Source organism: Macaca nemestrina, chromosome 15 (assembly GCF_043159975.1).
Source record: "Macaca nemestrina isolate mMacNem1 chromosome 15, mMacNem.hap1, whole genome shotgun sequence".
In the NCBI taxonomy this organism is placed as follows: Eukaryota; Metazoa; Chordata; class Mammalia; order Primates; family Cercopithecidae; genus Macaca; species Macaca nemestrina.
The window spans coordinates 19,605,604-19,625,038 of NC_092139.1; the positions used below are offsets into that span (position 1 = coordinate 19,605,604).

Consider the following 19,435-nt stretch of genomic DNA (forward strand, 5'->3'; position numbering starts at 1 on the left):
CGGGAGAAAATATTTGTAAACTCTACCTCCAACAGAGGACTGATATCAGAATTTATAGTGTATGCAAAAAACTCACCAACAACAAAAATCAAATATTTCCTTAAAAACTGGGCAATGGGCATGAATATACATTTTTCAAAAGAAGACATACAGATGGCCAACAAGCATCTGAAATAATGCTCAACATCACTAATCATCAGAAAAATGCAAATTAAAACCACAAGAAGATATCATCTTACACTAGTCAGAATGGCTATTATTAAAAAGTAACAAAATAACAAGATGTTGTGAGGATGCAGAGAAAAAAGAATGCTTATACATTGTTGGAGGGAATGTAAATTAGTATAAGCTCAATGGAAAACAATTTGGTGATTTCTCGAAGAACTAAAAATAGCACTACCATTTGATTCAGCAGTCTCAATACTAGGTATTTACCCAAAGTGAAATAAATTATTATATCAAATAGATACCTGCACTTACGTGATTATTGCAGCAGTGTTCACAATAGCAAAGAGATGTAATTAACCTAAGTGTCCATCAGCAGAGGACTGGATAAAGAAAATGTTTATATATATATATATATATATGGAATATATGTATATGGAATATATATATGGAATATATATGGAATAGGTATATGGAATGTATATATGGAATATACATATTGAATAGGTATATGGAATATACATATGGAATATCTATATATGGAATATGTATATGAATATATATGGAATGTATTTATGGAATATATATGGAGAATATATATGGAATATAGATATGGAATACAGATATGGAATATAGATATATGGAATATGTATGGATTATATAGATATGGAATATGTAGATGGAATATATATGGAATATATATATGGAATACTATTTAGCCCTAAGTAAGAATGAAGTCATGTCTTTTACAGCAACATAGATGGAACTGGAGGCCATTATCTTAAGTAAACCACTCAGAAACAGAAAGTCAAGTACTACATATTCTCACTTACAAGTGAGAGCTAAGTAATATGGACACAGAGTGTGAACTAATAGACACTGGAGACTCAGAATCATGGAAGGATGGGAGGAAGGAAAGGAGTGAGAAATTACTTACTGAGTTCTTTGTACATTATTTGGAAGGTGGTTACACTAAAAGCCCATACTTCACCACTGTGCAATGTATCAATGCCACAAAACTGTACTTGTACCCCTTAAATTTATACAAATTTGAAAGGAATTCAACCCAAGGCTTACAACAATTCAAGGAGTGTTTTATTAAGAATAACAAGTGAAGCTCAGCAAAAAGAGACAGTTTTGTGATGTGTAGCTTGTTCTTTTCCCATATTTTTGTCCAGCTGTGTGGTATCCTGGAAAGTCAGTAGTCTTGCACTGCAATAGTTGTGAAAACCAGCAGCCTAGCAGTCACTGAAGGAGAGAAGGATTTCCTCTTTCTGCCTTCAAAATCTTCATCCCTAGGAAATTATCACAAATTTACCCATGTGCCAACTCTTTTCAAAAGCTTTTTCTCTTAAAACATACATTTATCTCATGTAACTCAGAGTGTGGTCTGTGTGGCCAATGCTATCCCAGAGGCAATTATTTTATGTGTATAAATGTAATTGGTACAAGTACAGTTTTGTTAATGGATATATTATATAGTAGTGAAGTCTGGTGTTTTAGTGAAACCATCACTTGAATAATGTACATTGTACTTATTAAGTAATTCTTCATCCCTCTGTCATCCACCCTCTCACCCTTCCAAGTCATCAGTATCTATTATAGCACACTCTATGTCCATGTGTAGACATTATTTAGTTACCACTTGTAAGTGAGAACACGCAGTTTTTGACTTTCTGTTTCTGAGTTCTTTCACTGAAAATAATGGCCTCCAGTTCTATCCATGTTGCTGTAAAGGACATGATTTCATTCTGGGGAAGTTTTTTGACCTCATAGCTACTTCAGACGCAAGACTAACTAGAGCTAAAAAGAGCATGACCAAAAAACAAAAACTGAAAACATGGGAAATGAGGTGTCCAGTGTGTCTTGAAACTCTTTGTGTTACTTTTGGGAATTTAAAAGGCTATACCCATGTGTAGCATTGTATGTTTTCCCCAGTGCTGTGGACATGCTCGGGAAAGGCCTAAGAATGCCCTAATAGTTACCTCTGGCTGAATTCTATGCTCTGTGTGAGTAGGAAGTGAAGTCCAAAGTAGAGTTGTAAACTGCTTGCTGCAACAATGAATATATGCCTCATCATATACACACACAACCCCTTGGAAAAGTCCAGGTGAATTACATAATTTAAGATCATTGCTGTCCACTCATTACCCGACTAGTAAGCTAACAAAACAAAGACTTTAGTGGCTGCACATGACACGTAACGTAGACTTCACAAAATTAGTCCAAGAAGGTTACCAAGTGAGTAATCAGCAATGAAAACCTCACAAACAAATGGTGAAGAGATAATCTGTTTCCAAAGCTGCAAATTATATTAGGTAAAAAGTCCAGTTTTATTTAAAAATTATGAGACATGCAAAGAAACAGGAAATATTGCCCATATACAGAAAAGAGGGAAAACAATAAATAGAAATATTCCTTTAAGGCTGGGCGCAGTGGCTCACGCCTGTAATCCCAGCACTTTGGGAGGCCGAGGCGGGTGGATCACGAGGTCAGGAGATCAAGACCATCCTAGCTAACATGGTGAACCCTGTCTCTACTAAAAATACAAACAATTATCCGGGCATGGTGGCAGGTGCCTGTAGTCCCAGCTAGTCGGGCGGCTGAGGCAAGAGAATGGCTTGAACCCGGGAGGCAGAGCTTGCAGTGAGCCAAGATCGCGCTACTGCACTCCAGCCTGGGCGACAGTGCAAGATTCTGTCTCAAAAAAAAAAAAAAAAAATGTTCCTCTAGGAGCCCCAGACAATGGCCTAGTGGACAAAGACATCAGCTAGTATACTCAACAAACTAAAGGAAATCATGGACAAAAAGACTAAAGAAAAGTATGAAAATCATATCTCACAATACTGAAATAATTCAAGATAAGTGGTGAAGTTGTAAAGTACAATCGCTGAGATAGAAATTCACCAGAGGGGCTCACCAGCAGGTAGGAATGGACAGAAGAAAAACCCGACGTAAGTATAGATCAGTTGAGATTATACACTCTGAGGAACAGTAAAAAAAAAGAAAAAAAGAAAAAAATGAACAGAGTTTCAAAGACTTATGGAGCATAATCTAGTGTAAAAACGTATGCATAATGGGGATTTCAGAAGAAAGAGAGAATGGCACAGGACATTTGAAGATATAATGGCTAAAAACATTTTGATTTTGCTTAACACTATTAATCTCCACATCTAAGAAGCTCAATGAATGCCAAGTAAGAAAAAATCTAAGAGATCCACACCTAGACAATTTATAATCAAGATATCAATGACAAAGATGACTAATCAATAAGCTTAGCAGATTACTTCTCATGAAAACCATTCAAGCCAGAAGATAGTGAGAGAATATGCCAAAAGTGGTGAAAGAAATATTTGTCCAGCAAGAATTCTATATCGTGGCAAATCTATCTTTAAAGTCAGGGAAAAATTAAGATACTCCCAGATATATAAATACTTCAAGTTCATCACCATTAGACTTGCCATACATAAAATACTCATTGACCTGATGGTATATAAAGAAAACCCTTAAGAATACATACCACCCCAAAATATTATTAGAGCTAATAAATGAATTCAGGAAGGTGGAAGACATAATGTCAATGTATTACGCATATGAAATTGCATGTGCATTATGAAAAAACCCATTTACACTAGCCTTAGAAGAATGAAACACATAGTAGTTCACTTAAGCAAAAAAATAGCAACACCTGTACACTGAAAAACAACAAATCATTGTTCAACAACATTAAAAAAAAAAGACAGAGAGAGCCATTCCTTGTTTGTGAATCGAAGACTTGATATTACTAGGCTGGCTGTTTTCCATATTTGATCTATAAATTCAATAGAATTCTTATAAAATTCCAGATGACTTTTTGCAGAAATTGACATGTTAATCCTAAAATTCATGTGTAAATACAAGACACCCAGAATAGCTATTGACTAATAATTAAATTAGATCATTAAAATAATTTTTAAATGCTTACAGTTATTTTAATATAATCTCTTGAGATCAACAACACATTGCTAGCCAGGAGCAGTGGCTCATGCCTGTAATCCCAGCATTTTGGGAGGCTGAGGCAGGTGGATCACTTGAGGTCAGGAGTTCGAGAGCAGCCTGCCCAACATGGTGAAACCCCGTCTCTACTAAAAATACAAAAATTAGCCAGGCATGGTGGTGCATGACTGTAATCTCAGCTACTCGGGAGACTGAGGCAGGAGAATTGCTTGAACCCAGGAGGCGGAGGTTGCAGTGAGCCGAGATCGTGCCATTGCACTCCAGCCAGAATGACAGAGCAAGATTCTGTCTCAAAAAAAAAAAAAAAAAAAAAAGAAATGATGTGCAATTTCATTAGTCCTCAGGAAAAATGCAAATCAAAACCACAACATGATACCACTTCACACCTTTTGCAATAACTATAATCTTAAAAAACATACAATAGCAAGTATTGATGAGGATGTGGAGAAACAGCAACATTCAGACATTGCTGGTGGGACTATAAAATGGTAGAGTCATTGTAGAAAACAGTGTGTCAGTTTCTTCAAGAGTTAAACAGTGTTGCCATGTGACCCCAAAATTCCACTTCCATGATAATACCAAAGAGAACTGAAAATGTATTCACACAAAAATTTGCACATGAATGTCCATAGCAGCATTATCAATAATTAGTAAAAACAAGAGCATCTTGGAAGAAAGGAACCTTGATCTGTACCTTGCATGGAATGCAAATATTAATCAATTGGAACCATAAACCTTAACATAGATGCTAAACCTATGCAGCTTCTAGGGAAAGATATCACAAACAGAACATTTTTGCAGGCTTGGAAAGGGCAAAAGTTCTTAGACACAGTAATATCCAATTTAAAAGGGAAAATAGATATATTTGATTCTGTCACACTTTAAAATTTCTACTCTTCTGAATACACCATCGGTAAGAAAAAGAAAAAGAAAAAAAAAAAAACCCAAACCACACACTGGGAAAAAATTTCACTCCTAGGTATTTACCACAGATAATTAAAAATACATGTTATTGTGTCTTGTACAGGGATTTATGTGATATCTTAATTCACTATCACTCAGTTGGGAACACCAAATGTTCATGTACCAGCAGATAAATGGAAGAACAAATATGGAGACTCAAACAATGTAATATTATTCAACAATAAAAAGAATGAACTGCTGATACATACAAAAACAATGAATCTCAAACATTGAATAACAGTCAGACACAAAAGGTAATGTTATCATATGATTTCATTATGTAAGGATTGAAAACAAGCAAGTTATTAGTTTCTATGTCAGTATAAGATTTGCGCCTGAAGGGCTTCGAGTGAATTTGAAAGGGGCATAAGGCAAGATGAATGTTCTATATGCTCATCTAGGTGTTGGGCAACCATGTGTATGTGTTTGTCAATCTCATTCAAACAGATATATAAGATCTGTGCATTTCTTTATATGAGTTTTACCTCTATTTCAAAGAACATATAAGAAAAGATTGTTTTGTTATTATTATTTCCAAATTTGTTGTCATTCTGGCACTTTTCCCTGAGCACTTTGGCTGTGATCATCTCACTGAACACATCTAAGCATCTTTATGCGATGGTTATTATATCCCCTCATTAAGAGGCAGGAGGTCAGTATCAGAGATCCTGTGACCCAAGACTATGCAAGTGGTGGGAACCAAAGTTCATGCTAATTGTACCACAGCACACAGCATTTATGACTCTGGCTCTTTTGCTTGTTTACATGTCAGTTTATTTTTCCCTCCCCCATGCAATCAGCAACATGTCAGGGAAACTGTTTAATGTATTTCTGTCCATACATAGAGGAGAGAATCTGTTCAGCAGACTGTAGCAGGTATTTCTAGCTTCCCTGATGCTAAGGCCCCTAAGCCCATTATAACCTCTCCTTTCTAACTGCTGGGCTGGGAAAATAAAGCAGGTGACTGAGCACAAGGTCTCTATTCTCTTGGAAAGGTAGCAGTGAAGAGAGACAGAGTTCTCATGCCACTATGACAAAGTCTCTAGTCACACACCTACAGGCGACATGAGGACATTAAGACCTGATGGAGACTCTTTCTTTCTCTCTCTCTTTCTCTCTCTTTTTCTCTTTCTTTCTTTCTTTTTCTTTCTTTCTTTCTTTCTTTCTTTCTTTCTTTCTTTCTTTCTTTCTTTCTTTCTTTCTTTCTTTCTTTCTTTCTTTCCTTCTCTTTTTCTTTCTTTCTCTCTCTTTTTCTTTTTCTTTCTCTCTTTCTTTCTTCTCTCTCCTTTCTTTCCTTTCTTTCTCTTTCTTTTCTTCTTTCTCCTTCCTTCCTTCCTCCCTTTCTGCCTTCCTTCCTTCCTCCCTCCCTCCCTTCCTCTCTTTCTCTCTCTCTTTCTCTCTTTCTTTCATTCATTCTTTCTTTCATTCTGTCTTTCTTTCTTCTTTCCCTTTCTTCCATCAGGAAACAGTACTTTTATTGTACATATGAGACAAACAAAACAACAACAAATGCTTTGCCAGAGTCATACAGCAAAAGAAGTAGAACTAAAAGGAAAATTTATGGTAAGCAATTGCTAATTCTCTACAATTTCTTCTTCACCAAGCTATTGCAGCACAGGGGCCATTCAGCTGTGTATGCGTGTGCTTCATGTGTGTGAGAAGTGGAGATGGGTACCTGTGGGCCCACAGCACACCCATATACATATTTCTTGGCTGATCTATACTAATCCTTAACAATGACATACTTGGTAGATTTTATGACTTAATACACACATAACTGGATGCCTGGCTGTGGTGATGGACAATCATAGCTACACCTACTCTTTTGGCTCTTTTGATGAAGCTGACCCTCTGACTTTCAACCTGTTGGCTAGCTTAGGGAATGATTCACTTCTCCTTGAAGACTTCATGGCTCTTTATAAACTTATGGCTCCTTGGTTGTTGGTATGTGGGGCCCAGGCTAACCCAACTCTGGGCCTATATGATCCATGATTTTGACGGTGGGCAAAAGTGCCAATATCTGCTCCAAGTAGGCCTGTGTCGTTCTGAAGCATTCATATCCATCTGACCTATTCTGGCCCTACCAAATTTACTGCAGCAATGGGCCTCATTAGACACCATCTTTAAGATCTTACTGACCTCCTTTCTTTCTTTTTCCTTCCTTTCTTCTTTCTTCCTTCCTTCCTTTTCTTCCTTCCTTCCTTCCTTCCCTCTTTCCTTTCTTTTCCTTCCTTCCTTCTTTCCTCTCTCTTTCTTTCTTTCTTTTCTTTTCTCTCTCCTTTCTTTCTTTTCTTTTCTCTCTCCTTTCCTTCCTTTCTTTCTTTTCTTTTCTTTCTTTCTTTCTTTCTTTCTTTCTTTCTTTCTTTCTTTCTTTCTTTCTTTCTCTCTCTCTTTCTTTCTCTTTCTCTTTCTTTCTTTCTTTCTTTCTTTCTTTCTTTCTTTCTTTCTTTCTTTCTTTCTTTCTTTCTTTCTTTCTTTCTTTCATCTACAATATTGAGTCAGTAAGTACTATGAAGATTGCTGTGTCAAACTTTTCCATGTTGCAGATGTGGGACTTAAGCTTGCAGGAAAGAACAGATTTAGGTAAAGATATACAGGTTATTGTGGCAGACTTGGAACTAGAATCCAAATCTCTTATTCTTAGTCTTGTGATTTTCTCACTCCCCTATGTTGGCCTCTTCTCCTGGAGGTTTAGCTTTCTCTGGAAACTTTTTTAAAATAGAGGGGGAAAAGACAGTATAGGCAGCAGAATTTCCATTATGAAGACACCACCTGCCTCAATATTTCTTTGACTGGTGCTCTGGTCTTTCCATCCACAGGTGACATTTTAACCCACTTGCTGTTACTGAAGTTGTGCAGATTTAACATATCACCTTTGGTGTAATTGCATCTCAATGGATGCTGTAGGGGTAAGACATTCTTAAGCTAAGTGAAGGGATGTGCTACTGTGGAATTGATCACCAGCAGATCAGAGACTTTCCCAGGGCCTGTTGCAATACATTTCCTCTTGTCTTTCTTGGATATTTTTAGTTCCTGGGGTCTGATTAGTACCAGGGTCATGAGAGCCTTTAGTGTTGGCCTCAGGTGGTAGACATGTGACTGGCAGACTAACAGCACCCTATTTTTAGTGTTGGTTTCTATCAATACATCTAGAAATGTGGCTTTGATTACTATTCTCCCTAGTGCTTCAAAAATATCCCTTTATTTTCTTTCAAAACCATTTATATTAGTAATGCCCTCAACCCCTTGAGCAACTAGGAATCCAGAGAAAACAGGAGTCAAAAGCAGATGAAGCAGAAAATGATCTCTTTATTGGAAGTTTGAAGGGACTTCAGGTTGAGAAAGCCTAATTCAAGGAAGCACGGGCAGGTGGTGTCATCCATGGACCAAGAATCTGAAACTACATGGGTGTGTGCATATCAGAAACATCACAGAATTCACTGAGGTCAAGTGATACCTAGAGAGAAAGAAGAGAATCAATGATGTGAGTACAGTAAAAAGTGAAGGGTGGGGATGGTAGCTGGGCCCCCTGTCCCCTTCAGCTCCAATTGTACCAGCCCTCTATTACTAGGATACCAGGCCACTAGTTGCCAGCCGGGGCCACTGTTTCTGCTGCTTGCCCTCTCTTCAAGTACAGTGTTACTTATTGCAAAGAGGCAGGGAAGCACCATTACCCCTCTCAGGGCTTCAATTTTCTTCTCCTGATGTTGCAAACATCTAATTGGCCCATGAGATCCCTCACCATCTCTTGTGTCTCCCTTTCCATCTCCTCTTTCACAACATGAACGGGGATCTTTCTACTTATCTCTTTCCTGTATTCTGAGAGGGAGGACTGCTAGTCTTTGGGCTTGTGGTCTCTGAAGGAGCATAGATGAACCCTAACAGGGATGCAAGAACATTCATTGGTGCGCAGAAAGAAAATATTAACTGCTATAATCCTTTATACTATATAGGAAATAAATTGAGGTTTACTAACCTAAAGTATAAGAACTGACAAGAGTATACCATAAACTTATAAATACGCATATGTAGTCAGTACAGGTTCAAAAAACCTTTAGGAGGTAGGCATATACAAAAAAAAAAATTATTGAAGAATATTCAATTAAGGATAGGAATTCTAGGACCTCATGATAGGCCAAACATCCTTCTGTGCCACTACCAGACCCTCTCCTCACCAGGGAATTGTGAGGCTCATCTTCCTAACACTTGTTATACAGCACTTCTATTGGTGTGAACAATGGTTATCAATCCTACAAAAGTCCTGGAGAGTCCCCAACAATTCTAAACATTGGGAGAGGTATCTCCCCTATTTGCTAAAAAAAAAAAATTACCTTGATATTGATCCATCCTTTCACATGGTTACTGAATGGTAGGTTTATGTAGATAATGGATTTCTGTGGTAGTTACGACGTTGTACCAAATGATGATTACCGTCACCTTCATGCTCTACAATTACAATATCCAGTGCCCCATGAGATCCATGTTGGTGCCTGACTTTTTGTTCATGACTGAGTAGGTCTTGTTCTCTATTTGTAGATTGGCCAGACTCTCCGTTTGCATTTTCACCATGCCGTGACTGTTGCTTAGGATTTGGTGCCTGAATTTGAGATTTGCCTGCTATTAGGTTTTCAGTTTGGCTATAAATACTGCTTTGGGATACATCTTTCTGAACACCTTTTTCTCCATAGTGGAGTCGTCTTTCTTCTGTACTTGAAGATTGGTATGATATTTTGTTTGCCTTTTGGCTATGCTCTTGCTCTTGACTGGGAATAGTTATCTGTTTTTGAGATTTGCCATGTGCTTTCTCTTCAGTTTGGCTATAGCTACTGCTTTGGGATACATCTTTCTGGACACCATTTTCTCCATAGCGGAGTCGTCTTTCTTCTGTACTTGAAGATTGGTATGATATTTTATTTGCCTTTTGGCTGTGCTCTTGCTCTTGACTGGGAATTGTTACCTGTTTTTGAGATTTGCCATGTGCCTTCTCTTCAGTTTGCCTATAAATACTGCTTTGTGATACATCTCTCTGGACACCATTTTCTCCATAGTGGAGTCGTCTTTCTTCTGTACTTGAAGATTGGTATGATATTTTATTTGCCTTTTGGCTATGCTCTTGCTCTTGACTGGGAATTGTTATCTGTTTTTGAGACTTGCCACGTGGTTTCTCTTCAGTTTGCCTACAAATACTGCTTTGTGATACATCTTTCTGGACACCATTTTCTCCATAGCGGAGTCGTCTTTCTTCTGTACTTGAAGATTGGTATGATATTTTATTTGCCTTTTGGCTATGCTCTTGCTCTTGACTGGGAATTGTTACCTGTTCTTGAGATTTGCCATGTGCCTTCTCTTCAGTTTGGCTATAGCTACTGCTTTGTGATACATCTTTCTGGACACCATTTTCTCCATAGCGGAGTCGTCTTTCTTCTGTACTTGAAGATTGGTATGATATTTTATTTGCCTTTTGGCTGTGCTCTTGCTCTTGACTGGGAATTGTTACCTGTTTTGGAGACTTGCCATGTGCCTTCACTTCAGTTTGGCTATAGCTACTGCTTTGGGATACATATTTCTGGACACCATTTTCTCCATAGTGGAGTCGTCTTTCTTCTGTACTTGAAGATTGGTATGATATTTTATTTGCCTTTTGGCTATGCTCTTGCTCTTGACTGGGAATTGTTATCTGTTTTGGAGACTTGCCATGTGCCTTCACTTCAGTTTGGCTATAGCTACTGCTTTGGGATACATATTTCTGGACACCATTTTCTCCATAGTGGAGTCGTCTTTCTTCTGTACTTGAAGGTTGGTATGATATTTTATGTGCCTTCCGGCCATGCTCTTGATCTTGATTGAGATTTTTTGTCTGGTGTTGATTCTTGTTATATACTAGGAGCTCATCTTGGGTGGTAAAAATGTCTTTGTATCCATGTTGGAGTTTGTGTTGATGTGCAGGACGGAGTGAAGTTTGTAGTTTACTCGAATGTTCCTCTCTCACATCAACCACATTTTGGTAATGCCCTTTATTTCGATGAAAATTTTGAGTCTCACGTTGTTGTTTGTTAGCTACTAGCTCTTCAGTTTGGAGAACATAATTGGTTTGGGATCCACCTTGTGTTCTACCTTTTTGTGCACCAGAGGCTGAAGCTTGTTCTTTACTTAGTCCACGAACCCGTAGCCTTTCTTCTGTGTTTGAATATTGACTGGATATTCCCTTTCCAGATGGGCTATTCCCCTGATCTTGAGAAGGATTTTGTGTCCCATGATGATCTTGGCCTTCTTTATGATGTATAAGTATCACATGAAAATGACCTTTTGATTTAGCACTGTCTCTGCCTTCTAGTTTATAATTGAGCAGTTCTTGACTTCCACGTAGGTGTTGTTCTGATTTTGTCGTTTTATGTTGGGCATTCGAATAATACTGCTGACTTTTTCGGGTCCGGTCATGATCATTGGTATCTACATGATATGTGTGTTGAATAGAAAAACTGCCTTTGGATTCAGTATGTTGTTTGTCTTTTTGTCCAGGATAGTGCTGGCCCTTTTGTCTTTGTGGAAATTGGGAAGATCCACTTGGTAACTGGCCTTTTGATCCACCTGGTAATTGATAATAGAAGTGTATGCTTTCATTATCTCCAAAGCTCCCTTGCAACTCTTACCTCCCACCTTTTCCCAACAAATTATTGATGTTTCTAGAAAAGCTGAAGCTTTGGGTGGAGAAAATCAATTCTCTTCAACAAGAAGAATCTGTGCCCAAACAGGTTACTGTTTGCACTCCAAATAATCTAAGAGGCTATTCTGTCTGAGCAGCTTTCCCCAAGGCTTACCCTCTCCACTCACCTTTTTGTCCCATCACAGCTGCTTGCCTCTCCAAGATGAGGAGCAGAGAAAGTACGAAGATGATGTTGGGCTTCATCTTGCTTGGAAAGCCTTGTCTGAGAGCTGAGTGGACCTTGTCATTTATATCTTCCTTGAGTGAAGGTGCCATGGGTGGAGCTTAAATTACAAAAGGCACTGCCTTTTCTTAGTTTATCAGTAAATGCCAACTTCCTCACCCCTGCTGAGTGTGGGACAAAGTCAATGTCCCCAGCAACATAATGTCAAAGGCATTTTCCTTCTTCTGGAAGCCTCAGCAAATTTTTATCAGTCCTTGTTGATCATCATGCCAGATCACTTGCATTTTACGGAATTTTAGACGAAAGTAGGAAAGAGATTAGCTTCAGGCTACAAAAGTAATTGGTTTCTGAGAATGCCTTTATATTCTAAATGTGAGTTTGCCTTCATGATGTAATAAATTAAATATTCTATTTTAGATAGAACGCCATACTTCCTTTTGTTTTAAAAATGATCTTGAGACACGATCTATTTTACCTAAGAGTGAGCAATCATAGAAGTCCAATGACATAGAAGATAATGAAACATTATGGAATCCAAAGAAAGAAATTTTAAACAAGTAAATGGGGCACACCAATGTCAAATATGTCTGTCAAGTTCAACACAGTAAAGACTGACATGTATCCAAAGTTTTTCTTAGTTGTTGCTAGTAACTTTAATGAGAGATGAATACAATTATGTTGGGTTGTCAGTTGAAGGATTGCGACCAGCTGCAACCTTCTCAGGAAGTCTGAATTCATGGTGGAATGAGAGCTGAGGCTCTATCTGGAGGGGGAGGTAAGCTCCAGATATGTTTTCAAAGGATGAGAGAATTTTAACATGTTTTCCTGGTGATAGGAACAACTGTTGGAAAAAAAGTAAAAATGCTGGTTTCTAAATTGGGTTCTTTTCATGAAATCTACCTAAATAGCAGATTTTTTTTTTTTTTTTTTTTAGTTAAAAGAAGTTTCTACTTCAGTAATAAACAGCTAAATCCCCACACAGGCTGTGAGAAATATTTGCCACCATCAATGAATTGAATAATGTATTGTGAGTGGACATGAAGCTAAAATTCCCACCTTTGGTAGAAGCAAAGATTTTTTCCAATTGTGATGACATCCTGAAAAGTTTAAAGAAACTTTCTTTACTTTGAGTCATAGACTTTGTTATAAGCAGATCACAGGGGAAGAAAGAAGAAAGTGTCCCAACAGTGTTCCTGTGTACATTCAGAACACCTTGGAGGGTACTTCTGGGGAAAGGATAGCTTGAAAACTTATTTTCAATTATTCTAGCTTAAAATTTTAACCTTCCTGTAGGCAATGCTTTACGGAAGGGGTAAAGGGAAAGGCCAACCACAGAAAAAAGCACTATGCTATCAAACATAAATCATGTGAGCTGCATGGTTTCTCTATGAACCACTCTGAGATCTTACCAAATTTATCTGTTTGCCTCAAGGCCAGTAAGTAGTTCCTTATTGCAGAAACTCCAACAGAGTAGGGTGTTATTGTCCTGAACTAAAATTGATTACTGTGTCTGCTAACCACTGTAATCTTCCTCACACTTCCCTTAAGAAAATACCAGAAACTGTTCTGTTCCAAGCTTACTGATACAAAATAGAGTCTGAAATATTAGCTTTACTTATGGATCAAGAACAAAACTTTCATCTCATCTAGTGTCCAAAAGATGCAGATAAAACAAAGGAGCGCAATATTTGCAAAAACAAAGCAGGAAAATGCAATCCAAGCATAATATGTGATTATTATATTCATATTAGAATTGAATTCAATGAAATGTGGAAAAAACAATTTCCAAATGATAAAGGAATGTATTGATAAAGTTGAAATCAGAAATCAGTGATTTGGAAAGCATAAAAATGGTATGGTTATGCATACATCTTAGATATGGAATTATGATGGGGAAAAGATTAAGTGATCAAATGATTTGCCCTGTTGGACAAATTTTTTAAAAAGCAAAAATATTAAAGTGCACTAAACTGGCACAAAAATCAGAAAGTTTTGTACTCATAGGAAAAGAAGAAAACAGGAGGATTTAAATGTATTTTGCTCAATTCTATGGGAAATCACTTTACAACTTAGAAAATATTCCAATATAGTTATTTTGGGGAAATGGGCAGAAAAACCTGGTAGAGTAGGACTCCCCAGAGATTATACCCTCCAAAACATGAAATTTAATAATTATCCACATGTGATAATACTTTCTCAAAAGCTAAACAGGCCAGATGAGATATTACAGAACCTGATTATAGCATAATAATTAAAAATACACATTGAAGAGAATATGAAAGACAATTTCGTTTCCTGCATCACCCCTAACCCAATCACAGGCAGCACAGTGCAGAGAGAGCTACTTTCTTTCGGGGGAAGGGAATGAAGTAAGGCTTGGACTTTTTCATAGAACCCAATACTAGTCACATAATAGTAAAATTCAGCACTGGGAGGACACTCATGGTGACTCTGGGTGAGTACCTGTGGCCTAAGCAGCAAGACCGACCCCAGCAGCAGAGAGGAACACATAGTTCCTGTGAGATAGACTTGTGTTCTTACCTGCACCACTGGCAGCCAACTACAGCAGCCTTGGATTATGAATAACCAACATAGATAGGCAGGTATCAGTGAGGAGGAGTTGGGAATGCAGTCCATCATTGTGCCAGCCTCTGCAGCCATGGGTTAGGGCCTGGTGCAGAACTGGCCATGGTGGTCCTGGGTTTATGACATCTCCTTGTGCTGCAGTGACTGAAACAGTCACAGACTTACAAACCCAGAACTGATGATCTGCCTAGAATTTCTGGACAGAGTTGAGGGACATTCTCAGACAAAGCCAACTTGGAGTAAGTAGCTACCTTAAATTCAATATCTGCATTCAAGTACCTACCTGCAATTCAGTAAGTACCTTCTTCTTCAATGTGCAGACATCAATGCACAATCACAAGGATCAAGAACAATTGGGGAAAACTGATAACACCAAATTAACAAAATAAGGTACCAAATGAACAAAATAAGATACCATTGATTGGCCCAAAGACATGGAGATGTATGACCTGCCTGAAAAAGAATTTAAAATGACTGTTCTAATGGAGCTCAAAGAACTTTGATACAATACAGATAAATAATTAAATGAAATGATGAAAACAATAAGCGACCAGAAAGAGAGATGTAACAAAGGGCAAAAATGATAACAAAATATCTAATGTTAATATGGGAGATGAAGAATGCAATGAATAAAATGAAAAGTGCAATAGAGTGCATTAACACCAGAAATGATCAAGCAAAAGGAATAATCTGTGAGCTTGAATACAGGTTACTTGACAATATATACTCAGAAAAGGAAAAAAGAAGAAAGAATAGAATGAAGGAAACTTATGAGATGTATGGAATAGCATTAAGTGAGCAAAGGGACAATTTACTGGTATTCAAGAGAAGTTACAGAAATATAAATGGAAAAGTAAAGAAAGCTTATTAAATAAGTAATAACAGAAAACTTTCCAAATCTGAAGAGTTCATATATATATATACACACACACATATATATACACCCATATATATACATATATGCATATTTTATATATATATATATGTAGTCAAAGTTCAGGATGTCAACAGTCACCAATCACATTCAATTCAAAAAAGACTAGACATATAATAATCAAATTGTGAAAGATCAAAGACAAAGAAATGATCCTGAAGCAGCAAAAGAAAAGAAGCAAATAAAATACAAAACAGTTCCAATACACTTCACATCAGACCTTTTTTTTCTTTTTCAACTGTCATTTTACATTCGGGGGCAAGTGTGCAAGTTTGTTACCTGGGTATATTGCATGATGCTGAAGCTTAGGGTATGAATTTTCCTGTCATTCTGATACTGAGCATAATACCCAACATTTAGTTTTTCAACCTTTGTCCCCTTTCCCTCCCTTCTTCTCTCCTCTAGTAGTCTTCAATGCCTATTATTTCCATCTTTATGTTCATGAGTATCTGACATTTAGCTCCCCTCTATAACTGAAAACATGTGGTATATAGTTTTCTCTTCCTGCATTAATCCACTTAGGATAATGGCCTCCCACTGCATCCATGTTGTTGCAAATATATGATTTTATTTATTTATTATGACTGTGTAGTATTCCATGGTGTATATACACCACATTTTCTTTATCCAGTCCAGCATTGATGGGCACCTAAGTTGATTCCATGTTTTTGCTAGTATGAATAGTGCTGCAATCAAATCATATTTCTCAAGGGGAACATTAAAGATCAGAGGAGAGTGGAATAATATTATCAAAGGAATAAAAAAAAAGAAAACCATCCAAGCATACTATACTCAGCAAAGCTGTTCTTCAGAAATGACAGAGAAATGAAAACTTTCCCAGACGTGAAAAGGTGAGGAGGTATGTCACCATCAGACCTAATTTTATAAGAAATGCTAAAGGAGTTCTTTAAGGTGAAAGAAAAGGATGCTAATGAGTAATATAAAATAATCTAAAAGTATAGAACTCACGAATAAAAGTAATTACACAGTCAAATTCAGAATACTGTGATACTATAATGGTGATGTATAAATCACTTCTATCTTTAGTATGAAGGTTAAAAGATAAAACTGTTGAAATTAATAGTAGCTACAATAAATTGTTAATGCATATGGCGTATAAAAGCTGTTAATTGTGACATGCGAATATCAAAATGTGGGGAGGGAAGTGGTGGTAAAGTATAGTTTTATGTTTTGTAATCAAACAAGTTATTATCATGTTAAAATCACTTGTGATAGCTACAGGATGTTTTTTAAAGGCCTCATGTTAGCCACAAAGACAATATTTTTAATAGATGCCCTAAAAATAAAAAATAAGTATCAAAATATACTACTAGAGAAACTAACTTAATCATAGTGGAAGGCAATAAGAGAGAGAGAGAAGGAAGGAAGGAAGGAAGGAAGGAAGGAAGGAAGGGAAAGAAAGGAAAGAAAGAAAGAAAGAAAGAAAGAAAGAAAGAAAGAAAGAAAGAAAGAAAGAAAGAAAGAAAGAAAGAAAGAAAGAAAGAAAGAAAGAAGAAAGAAAGAAAAGAAAGAAGGAAGGAAGGAAGGAAGGAAGGAAGGAAGGAAGGAAAGAAAGAAAGTGAATCACCAAAACAACTAGAAAACAAAAGTGGTAGTGGTAAGTCCTTACCTATGAATAATTATCTTGAAATTGTGGTAGTAGTAAGTCCTTACCTATGAATAATTATCTTGAAGGTAAATAAATTCACTAATCAAATGCCTAGGTTGGATGAATGGGAAAAAAAATAAGACCCATCAATAGGCTTCCTAAAAGAGGCAACCATACTGGTAATTACACACATAGACTGAAAGATAATGGATGGAAAAAACATTCCACATAAGCAGAAACCAAAAGAGAGCAGGAGTAACAATACTTATATCAGATCAAATAGACTTTAAGTCAAAATGTAAAAAGACATAAAGATCATTATATAATGCTGAAGAGGTCAATTCAGCAAGATAATACAGAAATTGTAAGTACATATGCACCCCAAATCCAAGCACCTAAAGATATAAAGCAAATATTCTGAAGAGAGATCAACTGCATGCAATAATAGTAGGTGTTTTAGGCCATTTTGCGTTACTATAAAAGAATACCTGAGACTAGATAATGTATACAGAAAAGAGGTTTGTTTGGCTCAAAGTTCTGCAGGCTAAGATACCTGATGCCAGCACCTGCTCAGTTTCTGGTGATGCCACACAAAATATTTAATCGTGATGGAAGGGAAGGGGAGCCAGTGTATCACATGGTGAGAGAGGGAGCAAGAAAGATGCCAGGGTCTTTTAAACAACCAGTCGTCATGTGAACTAACAGAGTGAGAACTCCCTCATTACTGCAGGGATAGCACCAGGCCATTCATGAGGGATCTAGCCCCATAACCCAAACACCTCACATTGGGCTGCACTTCCAACACTGATGGTCACATTTTAACATGAGATTTGGAGGGGACAGATATCCAAACTATATCATTAGAGGATTTCAAGACAGTGTAATAGCAATGGACAGATCACCCAGACAGAAAATCTGCAAAGAAATATGAGATATAAGCTGCACTCTAGACTAAATAGACTTTAAGGGCATATACAGAAAAGTATATTAAACAACTGCAGAACATATGTTCTTCTCAACTGCACATGAAATATTCTTCAAAATAGATTATTATATGTTAGGCCACAAAACAAGTCTTAACATATTTATGAAGACTGAAACCATATCAAGTATCTTTTCTGACCACATTACTATCAAACTGGAAATTAATTAAAGAAGGAACTTTGGAAAATACACAAATACATGGAAATTAAACTACATGCTCCTGAACAACAAACTGGTCAAAGAAGAAATTAAAAAGGAAATGAAAATTTCTTTGAGACAAGCTAAAGTAGAAACACAATGTATCAAAGGCTATGAGATATAGTAAACATAGTTCTAAGACAGAAAGTTACAGAAATAAGTGCCTATACAAAAAAGAAAGAAGATCTCAAATAAACAACCTAATGTGGCGCCACAAGGAATAAGAAAAACAAAAGAGAAAACTAATCATAATAACACTAGAAGGAAAGAAATCATACGGATATAGTAGAAATAATAAAAATGGAGACTAGAAACACAATACAAAAGATCAATAAAACAAAGAGTTGGTTTTTGGAAACGACAAACAAAATCACCAAACTTTTGGCTAGACTAAGTAAAACAAAAAAAAAAGAAGACTCGAAGACTTGGTTAAATAAAATCAGAGATGAAAAAGGAGACATTACAACTGATACCAGAGAAATACAAAGATTGTTAGAGACTCATGAACAACTATATACCAACAATTAGATAACCTAGAAGAAGCGAATAAATCCCTAGACCCATATAAGCTATCAAGATTTAACTATGAAGAAATAGAAAATTTGGCAGTCAGCAAGATGGCTAACTAGAGACCCATGGTGCTCATCCCCACTAGAAGAAAGGGTCAAGGTAACAAACAGCTAAGATTTGGTTGGAGTGTCAAAGGCAGAGTACTGGAGTGCCTGGGGGAGTGGAGATGAACCTGTGGTGATTAGTTCAGGAGGGCAGTTCAGAGGCATCTGAATTCTGCAGTCCTGTCTCCCTCCACCCGGATCAGATCTGTCTGGAGTCAAGAGGGTCTTCCTGTTGCAGGGAAAATCTAAGGAGAAGGTCCCCACCAGTCACCTTGCGACTGCAAACATGTACTGTCCTTACAAGAGGAGAATCCCACAGTCCTTTAAAGTCCTGAGCCCAGTTTGGAGAGCTGCTGGGAATTCACACAGCTGTATTGCCCTGCATTAGGGGCACAAGGTGTGCGCTACCCACATCCCACTCACCCACTTGGGCCAAGCTGCAGCAGCACAGTCCCGTCTTGACAACAGAGCCCCCTCTGGAGTGTAGCCTCCTCTGGAA

General features: G+C 37.2%; 1 protein-coding gene across 1 annotated transcript; it reads right to left on the reverse strand.

The window, feature by feature from the left end:
- Positions 1-9,404: 9,404 nt before the first annotated feature.
- On the reverse strand, positions 9,405-12,292 carry LOC105496432 (semenogelin 1). Its single transcript, XM_011766840.3, has 2 exons — positions 11,956-12,292; positions 9,405-11,712 (listed from the first exon to the last, which is right to left on the reverse strand). The coding sequence occupies exons 1-2, from the start codon at positions 12,101-12,103 to the stop codon at positions 9,500-9,502; spliced, it is 2,361 nt and encodes a 786-aa protein (XP_011765142.2). The 5' UTR covers positions 12,104-12,292; the 3' UTR covers positions 9,405-9,499.
- Positions 12,293-19,435: the final 7,143 nt, after the last annotated feature.

Excerpts from the sequence above, each read along its gene's own strand:
- LOC105496432 (XM_011766840.3), bottom strand. The coding sequence starts at position 12,103 with ATGGCACCTTCACTCAAGGAAGATATAAATGACAAGGTCCACTCAGCT. Across the intron at positions 11,713-11,955 it reads AGCTGTGATGGGACAAAAAG|GTGGATCAAAAGGCCAGTTA; the intron begins GTGAGTGGAGAG and ends ATCAATTACCAG.